The sequence below is a fragment of the Cyclopterus lumpus genome, chromosome 1 (assembly GCF_009769545.1).
Source record: "Cyclopterus lumpus isolate fCycLum1 chromosome 1, fCycLum1.pri, whole genome shotgun sequence".
In the NCBI taxonomy this organism is placed as follows: Eukaryota; Metazoa; Chordata; class Actinopteri; order Perciformes; family Cyclopteridae; genus Cyclopterus; species Cyclopterus lumpus.
In genome coordinates, this window is record NC_046966.1 from 19119807 (window position 1) to 19131957 (window position 12151).

Here is a 12151-nt window from a genome sequence, read left to right on the forward strand (position 1 = left end):
AATGGGTCCGGTACCCATTCTACTGTTTAAAGGAATAGAGATGAAGAAAATGGCCTGCGCAATAGATCATGCATAGAGGCACAACAAATGTGTGTACTTTTTAAATGACCATATATCTTCTTTTCTCAGCTAAAGAACTTTTAGATTACAGGAGCTGTCCCTCAGATTTGGTTTGTCGGGGGGTTTTGTTTTTAATCAGCGGAATATGTATGTGATTATTACAATGTAAGGGGAGCATACATTACATTATACCTCTCACCCCCCCTCATTAATATAAACGTGCCAAGTTTACAACAAGCTTCACATCATCTGCTCTCACTGCACACAGCTTCAAAAGCAAAAGCATCAGAGGCATGCAGCAAACACCATAAAACCTGAAGCTTGTGGATTTTCGTTTTTCATGGCAGTGACCGTTTAAGCTTGATTGCTGTATTCCAGAGGAAAACACAAGCTGTTCTAGGTCATAGAAGGTTACTTTATCCAATTATAGTTCTCGTATCGGTACAGATAAGTCGGGCATCGGCAGGACACAGTATGCAAAAAAAGTATGATTTTGTTGTTGGTACCGATAACTGAAAAAAAAAAAATATGGATTTTATTTGTTCTTCTGTGCTTTTTTTTTTTCATCCGCTTTGACTAAACACGATTTGCGGCTTCTTTCTTTGGTGCTTCCCGGTCCCCATAATCATATTTCACCAGAGTTCATGAAACCATGCGACATAAATAACATTACCAGGGTCATATCCCCCAGTACAGCAGCTGGCTGGGCATAATTGTGCCACATTACCTCTGACTGAGGAGAAAGATCAGGTTTGTTTATAGGGGAAGGTTAATGTATGCGATGGTCGTTGTCCCTCCAGAATGCAGAGTGCTAAAGACGTCGTCCCACAGCCGCTCCGCTACTCCAAACCGTACAGCTAAGAGCCCCAGACCTTCACGGCGCAGCAAGTCACCTGGTGCAGGTAACACACACAAACACTGTCTGTATCAAATCTGTTTGAATGAAGAGATATTCAAATGGTCGATCTGGAAGGTCAAGTCTTTTTTTTTTTTTTTACATTGTCTGTGTAAAAGTATGATTCAATGCCAAAGACGACATTGTAAGGTCATCTCTGTTTGACAGGCTGAGTCACAGCCTTTTTTATTTATTTAGCAGCCTCATCCTGAACCCTCCATTTGTGACAGAATGACTTAGCGGTTGAGAGACGGCGACATTGTGCTGAGTCATGAGTGCTCCTCAAGCCATTACGTCAGTTTAAAGAAGAAGTGTTCTAAACTCTCTCAATGTCTGTTATAATGTGATTACGCCTCCATGATTTCTGCCTGCCTATTCTTTTATGTCTGCTTTTTGACACTGCAGCAAAACAACCTGTCCACTACTCCACCAGTCAGTCTCCACTCAAATCCCCAGGTGAGGCGTGTGACAGCGACACACAGCGCATCAAACACCTTCCCAGTCAATGCACTCTCGTCAACATTGTCGTTGAGTCACGTAAAAGGAGCTCTTCACAGCTTCGAGGGTTCTCTTCTTCTCTTGTGAGCGAAAGCTGGCTCTGGTGGTTTAAATGTGCTGAACTCCAATTTCAGATCTATGATTTGAAGGATTTCCCTCACAGGGATTGTGATGCTAAAAGTCACATACAAGTGTGCAACATTCCACTGTAAACGTTAGCATGCGAATGCTAACGTACAACACGGCATGTTAACTGCTCAACGTTGTTCTCATATCGTTCTATAGTTATGAGCAGCCAAATAGAAAACAACTTTTCTCCTCAGCCCTCTAGTCGTCAGTTCACAGATATTGGGAACATTTTACAGGATTCCATTACTGGCAATACATCTAAATACAGTTCCATAATAAGATTGGAACCATTTATTTATGTAATTTAAGATAAGTTACAGTAAACACTGTTTGAAATTGATTTTAAATAATGAACTAATAAAAATCTTCTACAGCAAAAAGTTTCTAAATTGATTCTATTTAAATGTTGGAACTAAATGGTTAGCCTGAACAAACTGATGAGATGTCCTCAAGGCTTTTGATTTCGATAACAACTCTTCTCAGGAGCCACGTTCAGATTCTTACCACCGTTAATACCAATATTAAGTCAAGCCTAAGAATAACAAAATCCATCAATTGATTATGTTTTCTGGTATTATTACCAGTATTGTCTTGCCTGTCCTTCTGGTTGGAGGTGAAATGCCTTCAGTGACATGGGAGCCACAATATCAACAACAAAAATCAATTACAGCGTTACCTCTGCCAAAAAGGTTATGTTTTTGGTTCGGTTTGTTTGTCAGTATGATTACAAACAAAACGACTGGCCAGATATTCATGAAACTTGGTGGGAAGGGTGTCACATGGGCCAGGGAAGAACCCGTCCCACTCAAATCATTTTTTACTTTCATTAACATTGCAAGATAGTTGCATTTTGCCTCGGCGGAGGTCTGCATACTCCGGGTGTCCTTCTAGTTATATCATATTTAACTTGTTCTATCCATCTAATTTGAAAGCCAGCTGCTGCAGATGACTCAAAGCCGTGCTCTGATAAGCCTCACTCTTCAGCAGTGTTGCTTAAATGTTGCTCTCACTGAACAGTTAGCTCAGGTGCTTATTAATCTGTAGCAGCTGAGGGGCTCAAAAGTTAAACTATACTTTTAACACGTTTAAAAAGTGAATGCTTTGTTTAAAATGCTTCAAAAGCTCCTTTTATAAAAACAGGATAAATGCCCAAAGGAAAGTTATGTGAGAAAAGAAAAACCTTCTAAGTGATTGTCAAATAAATCAAAAGGCGCAGCCTGTAGGCGGAGTGAAATGACTTTCCTCAGCTCGGCTGGGTTTATGCAGATGAAGAGACTTTGAGTTAAAGTTTGACGCATTATGTCTCTGTACTTGTGCCAGAAACCGAGAGAGACGTTGGCAGAAATAATCTGTGGTTGAGAGAATGAATCACTCAAACAATAAAACGTCTCGTCTTTTACTCTGCGCCTGTGCTTGTAAAAAAAAAGTATAGTAAAGTATATTATGGATATGTGTTGCATAGTAATACAGAGGAAGTCCATTCATATTGTGGTACAAACTGAACCAAATCATTAAGACATACATTATTGTACCATGTACTGTATATATTAGTCATGTGTCAGAACTGTGGGTAGCTGCTGTTTGTTTGTGCGTGGAGGTGTTTGTTGTTTTTTGTTGTGGAGGTTATTATTGTAGTTTTGCAGTTTTAACAGATGGCAAAAATGTTGAATGTGAAACCTCAAGAACACACAAAGGAAACAGCTTAAATTTGTTTTTTTTAAAAAAAGCATTTGTAACAAGCTACAACCTGCTAAATGTGATGGTGTGAATCTGTGTAATGTGTCCTAAACATATTTATGCCTCTGCGCCGGCGACAGCCATTGCATATTGTTACCCGGGTTGTTCGTCGGTGCCACTGCACCAACGCGTTATCCCGGGAATTACTTCACATATGGCACAAACGTCCACTTTTAAATCGGGGATTCACTCATTAGATTGTAGGGGTCAAAGGTCACTGTGACCTCACAAAACACATTTTTGGCCATAACGCAGGGGTTACTCTTTTATATGTAGTCTCTCCTGGATGCATTGTTGTAGGTCACATATAAATATTATGGGTTACCTGGTAGTGGAAAGAAAGGCAGCTTCAAACGAAGCCGAGTCATCCTCACACACATTTGTGTGTACTGTACAAACCATGTAAAAATAACACTTAGTACTCACAATCATGACTCTTTCCTCGTCTCTTGCATGTGTCGTTCCTTTTTTCTGCACATAGTAAACGGTGTCTCAAGCAGCCAGGTCTCAACTCCCAAGTCCACCAAGTCCTCCACTCCATCTCCCACCAGTCCCGGAACCATCCCCAGTTTTGAGGTAAGACGTTATCTCACAGCCATAACTTGTAGCTGAATTGAAAAACACTATCTATACTGGACAGTGCATATTGTAGACGTGCATTGACTTGACTGGTCCGTCTCCCATGCATGAGGGACAGCCACATAAATAAAAAGGCCTGACCATGATGGTCTGTATCTGTGTTTGTCATCTTTCCTTCGTACTCTTTTTGGTGCGTTAGCGCCACCTCTCGATCTTTGGAATGATGTCAAATTCTGGGCAGGAATGTGTATTGTGTCACCTTTGTGTGCGTGTGTAAGATATCTTACCATATCTCCCTTTTTAAGGTGTGCGATAAGGCAGGATGTTGTCTACATCCATTCAGTACCACAAAATAATAAAAATAAGTTTTTGTGAAGTCACGTCAGGATCTTTGACCTTGAGGTCTGTGTACAGTCCATGTAGCCTAAGCGGCAGCTCTGTGATGTATTTTTGGCTGAGTCAGATATACTAATCTGTTTTATTGATGGATTCTTCTGTAAGCTGCGTGTTTGTCCCAAACTACAGAGTTTCTCACTGCTGCAGCCAGCTGGCAAACCTCCTCCAGAGTGCCACCATTCCTCTCTGAGCCCAGTCAAAGACTTATCCATTCACATTAATTTGGCAGGACACTAGATTTTTATGATTTACTGACAGCTTTAAAATTCACTGGTTCGAGGTAAATTGGAGTCTCACTTTTAGAGGAAATGAAATGAAGAAGCACAAGGGTGGCAATAACATAGCTGCTCACTCTCCAAGTTCTAAAAAATGACAGTGACAATGTTCCATTTCTACTTTGGTCCTGAGGACGACCCTTTTAGGCTGAATAATAGATCTTTACTGTAAGGTATGGTGCATAACACTACTGCACATAATGGAAAAGATCACTGGTCTTATTTTAATGCTGACTTCATGGCTGACAATATAGTCATATGGTTTTGAAATTACCACTGCTGTCCTCTGCAGAAAGGAAGCTCTTAAGTAATGAATCATTCATTTGGAGCCATAAGGGTTTAATGTGTGGTGGTGAGAAGTGGATAATGGAGGAGGATATATATTCCAGTAGCTCTGGCACCTTGCACATTTTGAAGGGCATGCTTAATTTAGACCTGGTTCACTATTAGAGTAAAACTATTAATGTACAGGTTGTACCGTGTCGACAAATGTCACGTGTGGTTGCACAATGCTTTGTAGAATATATTATCATACTGTATAGCCACATGCTGTTTGTTTTTTTCTAGTTTAAAAATAAAAATATGTTGAACAGACAATAATTTAGCATAAAAATTGTGCCCCTCGCTAAATTTAATGCCTGAGTATAATGTTTGAGAAATAATCTTATTTCATACCATCTGAAACATGTTTTATGCAACACAATGCCATCAGTCAAAAAGTGACCTACCAATGATAAGCCATCGCACAGCAAGTTCTGTGGGTGCTTTTGAAGCCTAAGGTTACCATGGTGATTTGTCGAGGGGTGTAGTTTGAGGCCAGGCTTTCATCTCTGTTTGTGTTTCTTTTTGCATCCTGCAGGTCCCTCCGTCACATTACATCTCGTCCTCGAATGTAAACGGGTCATTAAACAACCACCAGGAGCAAAGTGATCGGCTGAGTCCGGAGGGTACGTCCTCTCCTCCGCTCTCCACTCACCTGACGCTCTCCGCTCTCCCTCGCCCTCTAGCATGCAGAAATGACATTGAATCGCCTCGTCTTTACCCATCAGGACACGTTTAACAGTTTGCTTACGCAACAAAAGCAGAATAAGAGTGGAACGTGGTGTTATGGGACAGCAAGGCGTGTCTGTTGCCCCGTTGTAACTGCTGTCTCTCCTCAGCAGTTAATGGAAACCGCTTCATTCCGGCCTCAACCATCTCGGAAAAATACAAGATTGGCAAAGTGATCGGAGATGGAAACTTCGCCGTGGTCAAAGAGTGCGTGGAGTGGTGGGTGAAACACATTCACGTCCACTGCAAATGTGTGTGTAATGATCAGTTGGCGCCGCAGTGCCGCGCGACTTATTGACACGTGCATCACGTGCGGTAACTGCTCCATCAGCGTTTTTTTTAAAATCCTGACGACGGATATCGCGGAGACAGAATTATCCCATGGATTAATAAACCCCGCTGCGAATTCACTTCATTAGCATTTTAATCAAGGAATCAACACACTGCCCAGGCAGACAGGCAAGATGATGATGATGATGATGATGATGATGATGATGAGAGGAAGCCCGTCAAGTGTTCTCATAATCTGATGCACCTTCTTAGAAAGTACTTGTAAGTTCCCTGTGGAGTAACTTGTAAACAAATACAGTTATGTTTACAATAGGTGTCTCTTACAAATATGCACTGTATGTGTGTGTGTGTCATTGAGGCCTAATAAACATGTTGAATTCATTTCCTCACTCAGATAAACATTTACAAAACCAATTTCCTGAATGTGACCAAAACAATCGAAGGTCTAATTACAGCACTGGCTCATATCTTATGGGACTGAATGGAGTTGTGTGGCTGAAAGCTAGACTGTTTCAAAAGGAATAAAACTGGAAAAATATTCAATTGTTGCAGGAATGTATCAATGTTTGAGTGTGCGTTAGTAAGCAGAAGATAGAAACAAAACAGATCATCAAAACATTTCTCCACTACTGGTCAAAAACACTACATTTGAGTTGTAGCCTATATCATATTTATTTGGCAATAGGAAGAGAGAAAAAAAAAAGAAGAGGAACCCTCTAGACTAACTTTAAACCTCCGGTGGTTTCTCCTCTCACTGCATTGGCGTAGAAGCCCACTGTTTGGAGAGCAGTACACAATGACATCACTGGGTGACATTACAGGTGCAACAGTGTTGTTCATCGTGATGCGAGTCTGGCTGCATCTCTGCTCCTTGTGTGTACACTTGGCTCGTGCAGCTAACATACCTTTACAATAACTCTGTGGCGGTGCTCCTGCTCACGTTAACTGAGGCTCTCTACGGAGTGCTTGATTTGAATTACAGATATTGTTGCAGCATCATTGACGTTTTTTTTTTATTGTTGGACCTAATTGCACTGTTTCTTCTCAGGTCCACAGGAAAAGAGTTTGCACTGAAGATCATCGACAAGGCCAAGTGCAGTGGAAAGGTCTCTTCTCTTTACCGTCTCCTCCTCCTTCTTTGTGTCCATTGCTGTCAGACCTGTGCACACACTCTCAGGGAAGGGTCACATGTTCCAGACTCCCTCCTTACTCTCATTTAGATTAGGCCAGTCATGTTTTATTCATCGCCTAACTCAAATTATCTTCACACACACACACTGACTCACACACATTCAGATGAACTCAACAATGCGGTGTCCGTTTGATAAGCATAAATGGATGGGTGTGCATTCCGTGTCCCGTGGCACGCTGTAACGCGTGGTATTTGTCTCGGTGTGTTTCCAGGAGCACCTCATAGAGAACGAGGTTGCGGTGCTGCGGAAGGTGAAACACCCCAACATCATCATGCTGATAGAGGAGGTGGACACGCCCTCCGAGCTCTACCTGGTCATGGAGCTCGTCAAGGTACAGAAGAGGCTGACGAGGGGGGCCACGGCCGAGCTGTTCGGTCGGGTCTCTAACCGCTCTGTTGATTGTTCACACAGGGAGGGGATTTATTCGATGCCATCACCTCCTCGGCGAAATACACCGAGAGAGACGCCTGCGTCATGGTGTACAATCTTGCCGGAGCTCTGAAGTACCTGCACAGCACGAACATCGTCCACAGAGACATCAAGCCGGAGAACTTACTGGTATTTATATTCACACTCGCAGCAGTTTCCTTCCATCACATCCAGCTGCTCAGCGAGCTTTAACTGAGCTTGTATTATATTTTAGGTGTTTGAATATCCAGATGGCACCAAGTCATTGAAACTGGGGGACTTTGGTCTGGCCACAGTGGTGGAAGGACCTCTGTACACCGTGTGTGGAACTCCTACATATGTAGCTCCAGAAATCATCTCGGAGTCCGGGTAAGCTGGACTTTATGGGGCTTTTGGTACATCCAGTAGGTTATTGTGTTGTTGTTTTTACCAAGGGTCTCGTTACAAAGAAGCATGAATGTTTTTACTCTGAGTCAGTTTTAAAGGAAATATCTATTCTACATACAACAGCAGAGGAGGAAATGTGGCTTTGTAATACCGCTGTGATATAATCAGCTTCATGGACATTAGAAGGAGATTGGTACTTTTTGCATAAATGTTTGTTGTGATATAATAGATAAATCACAACACCATATCGTAATAGCAAATGGATGAGATACTGTTAGTCTTTCCAAAATGTTGATATGTTATTTTGCAGTGAGCTATTTAGCTGACCTGACCCTTTCTGTCCCCTTTCCTTCCACAGTTATGGTCTGAAGGTGGATATCTGGGCTGCAGGTGTCATCACCTACATCCTTCTGTGTGGCTTCCCTCCATTTAGAAGGTACTTGTCTTCAGTTCATATCGCCCGTTAAAGCCTGTGAAAGCTCATTAATTCATGTATTATACATCATAATTCATGTAGATAATATTGACATGATGATATGATATGATGATAATAAAAAGGGTCCGGTAACATTATTTGGCCATTTGTTTTTCATACCAATTACCTTCTGCTACATAGACCAACAGTTGCTGTGATTAGTCATCATGTTGAGGCTCAAATTAATGTAACCGATGTTAAATCTATCGTACTTCACGGTTATTATATTAAGCTCATACTTTAAAGACAGGTTACAGGTGAGGCCATTTATTATTATGCAGTGCAGTGCTGTCTTTTTCACAATGGAAGTGAGCCATGTGTGCTCATTATGAATTTGTGTGTGCTGCGTTGTGTGTTTGTGTCTTTTTTATGTAGTGAGAGTAACATGCAAGAGGATCTGTTTGAGCAGATCCTTCTAGGACGCCTGGACTTTCCCAGTCCTTACTGGGACAACATCACTGACTCAGCCAAGGTTAGGACCCCCACCCCCCCCCCCCCCCCCCCCCCACACACACACGCACACACATGCACGCAACAACAACACAACAGCACACACACACACGCACATCCCTCTTGATGACATTGCATCGATTCCATTCATTTCACCCTCACGTAACCGGAAGAGACCGGAAACTATTCTAACAAGAAGTCTGAAATAGATCTCTAAGTAGTTCACACACACACACACACACACACACACACACACACACACACACACACGCACAGCATGTGAACCCACATGGTTCACTCTCCAGTAATGACTACTGTCAGCCGAACAAAACAGAAAGCCCTCCAACTCTCTAAATTAGTGTCATGTATTAGGCTGACAGCCCACATTCAGCATGCGAGACCAAATTGCTCGTTAAACCCACTGTTATTACAGGGGCCCTGTGGACATGTGCAGTTATAGACACGGAACTACTTGCAGTTGTGTAGCGCTGTACAGGTGTAAATGTAAGAGGCTTTGACTTTAGGTGTTAATATGCTGGATTGTGGGCGACCCATTTTAACGCTGGGTTTATGTCATGACATATAGCAAGTGTAGGTCAAATCACACGTGGACTACTTAAAGCTACACTAATCAATATTCCTTTCGATATGTGAAGGGTGACTACATATGGATATGGAGTTCCTCCAGCTCATCCTTCAGTTCATTGCTTTGGTGTTGTGGCCTGCAGCTTTTAATGTTGTGGTCCATTCTCACTGCTTTGTATCAGTGTTGTTTAGCTGCAGCAGGCAGCTGTTTTCAGCAATACAAGTTCTAAAAAAGTAGATATAAAAAAGCAATAAGCAGGCAAATACAGTTAGCAACTAGCCGGTGAACGTAATGGAGCATCCATCAGCTAATGAGACAAGATGTTTCCTTTAAGAGTTGGTGGAGAATATTGGACTTGCATTCAGGGATTTGCTAGAAATATGACTGAATGAATACTAATGTTGCTGCAGTTGTTCACTAACACAGGGGTCACATAAACTTAATTACTATGTGCCATTTTCAGCTTGTCGTAGTGTGCTGCTCTCAAGTGTACAACAAAAACAAACAGAATAATGCAGCTTTAAACTTGTGTTTATTACAATGAACTGTGTTCCACTTAAGTTACTTGAGACAAACGTCCTACAGTAATATGTATAAAACAAAAAATACCCATTTTGAAATAATAACACAATGTGATCATGTATTCACAACACAAAACAATCCCCAAAACTCTGTGTGTGTGTGTTTTGTTGCAGGAGCTGATTGGAAAGATGCTGCAGGTCAACGCTGAGGGTCGATACAGCGCACAAGACATCCTCCGCCACCCTTGGGTCACGGTACGTCACTGTCCCGCCTGTCTGTGTATTTGCAAGCGTTGGGCAACTTTTCTGCGTTTGTACATTAAGACGGTTTCTCGTGTGGAAAGCCACCGCTGCACGTCACCTCATAGCGTGTGCGTGTGCGTGTGCGTGTGTGTGTGTGTGCGTGTGTGTGTGTGTGTGTGTGTGTGTGTGTGTGTGTGTGTGTGTGTGTGTGTGTGTGTGTGTGTGTGTGTGTAGGACGACACCGTCATGGAGAACAACATGAAGATGGAGGTCACAGGTAAACTGAAGACGCACTTTAACACTGCACCTAAGCACAACAACACCACGGCTGGAGTGTCCGTCATCATGGTAAGCGCCCAAAAGCATTCACAAACCAAATATATATAAACGATTCACAATTCCGTAATTATCACTGTTGTGGTGTTGCACATTTTGTTTGAGATTTGCTGCAGTCCTTTCAGTGACTTCCTTTAATCTGCAGTATTAATAGTAGTTGACAAGGTGTCTGAAGCAGCTTGAACATGTCGGGCCCTTCTCCAAACACTGTATGAAAGTGAATCTCTGACCCAAATACAGAAGATTGAACTCCTTCCAATTCGCATGTATGTGAACTGTACGCCCACCCGATCACCAGTCTAAGAATATCTGAACTCAATCGTCGTCCATGAGGACGTTCGAGACGGACAACCTTCTAAACAACTTGTGCTGCTGTCAACATGTAGGACATGGTTTTAGAGATGGGATGATGGGGAAGAACTAGGACGGGCCAGAATAAATCATTCCTGTAGCAGTCACATCCCTCCTTCCTGTCCGTTTCAAGCCCCACTTGCATCATTTCCTGTTGTACAGTTTGACTTCCCCCACTCCTCTTCTTCATCTGTTCACACTAATCATCAGCCCACTCTCTTCCGTCTGTCTGTATACAACAACGTGTCTAGCTAGAAATTACATTTAGTCCTCGCTGCAAAGAGCCTCATTTCTTGTTGTAAATTTCATTCGACAGTTTGAGGTGTAAATGTGGAACCTGGCCTCGGCCCCTCCTCCTCCTCTCCATCCTCTTCCTCCTACCTCCTCCTCACCCCCTTCCTCACACCCAACCCAGGACCAAAGGGGACGCCTGGAGCTGAGAGCTGGGTACACACTTCATACCCCTCCTCCTGCTCCCTTCTTTCTTTCCAGCCATCGCCCTTCCCTTCACCCACCTCCCTCCAGCTATCACAACTCCCCCCCCCCCCACTGCTCCCCCCTTCCCTTCCTTGCTGTCTCTTCCTCAGGCCCCCTGCCGCTCTTCACCAACCGCCAGCTGAAGTAACGGCTCTCAATAACAAGCTGATGTGGACCTCAATAAAACTCTCCCAACATGCACTCTGTCCCTAACCCCTCTCGACTGTTCTCATACTTTTTCATTCTGCTCCTTCGCTCAACTTTCATTCCATTTGTATCGATCACAGATTTTTATGGGATGTGAAAATGACTGTTTCGAAGGATGCGTTTGTCACCGTGGTTATTTTGCATGTTTACAGTGCTAATGCAAGAGCAGTTTAATTTGCCTCCCTCTCTGCCTTAAAATCCACTTTCTGTGGGTCAACGAATCTCTAATTGGTGGTTCAGCCCTGTTCCATGTTAACGGTGCTCTGGTGCCACCTTGTGGTACATACACGAGAACCACGTCTGCACCATTTTGAAGTTTCAATTTGCAGAGATGGATGCAAACCAATGTGGCTTTATTGCCTTGGATACAATATTCCCCTGCCAACTGTGAAGGAGAAGACTGACGTTAGTCTAGATTGTTCCTATCAACAAAACCCATGGAGACCAAAACCAACAATGTGTTGGTCGGCGTCTCTACACTTCCTGTGGGAAGATGTAAATCTATAAAAGTTTGTCACAAATATAAAGTTTCATTTAATTCTTTTGGAATAAATATGGAATTTAGAATAATGTCAGTCTTTTAACTTTTTAAATCTAAAGCATATTT

General features: G+C 42.6%; 1 protein-coding gene across 1 annotated transcript in view; it reads left to right on the forward strand.

Moving 5' to 3' along the window:
- Positions 1 to 11283, forward strand: part of dclk2a (doublecortin-like kinase 2a) — a 34201-nt gene extending 22918 nt beyond the window's left edge. Inside the window, exons 4-17 of the mRNA XM_034544372.1 lie at positions 861 to 962; positions 1361 to 1411; positions 3801 to 3895; positions 5429 to 5516; positions 5730 to 5838; positions 6959 to 7016; positions 7315 to 7434; positions 7515 to 7661; positions 7747 to 7880; positions 8257 to 8334; positions 8749 to 8845; positions 10105 to 10185; positions 10408 to 10521; positions 11177 to 11283. Of these exons, the coding sequence (XP_034400263.1) occupies positions 861 to 962; positions 1361 to 1411; positions 3801 to 3895; positions 5429 to 5516; positions 5730 to 5838; positions 6959 to 7016; positions 7315 to 7434; positions 7515 to 7661; positions 7747 to 7880; positions 8257 to 8334; positions 8749 to 8845; positions 10105 to 10185; positions 10408 to 10521; positions 11177 to 11188 (1286 nt within the window). The 3' untranslated portion in view covers positions 11189 to 11283. The remainder of the gene's footprint in view (positions 1 to 860; positions 963 to 1360; positions 1412 to 3800; positions 3896 to 5428; positions 5517 to 5729; positions 5839 to 6958; positions 7017 to 7314; positions 7435 to 7514; positions 7662 to 7746; positions 7881 to 8256; positions 8335 to 8748; positions 8846 to 10104; positions 10186 to 10407; positions 10522 to 11176) is intronic.
- Positions 11284 to 12151: the final 868 nt, after the last annotated feature.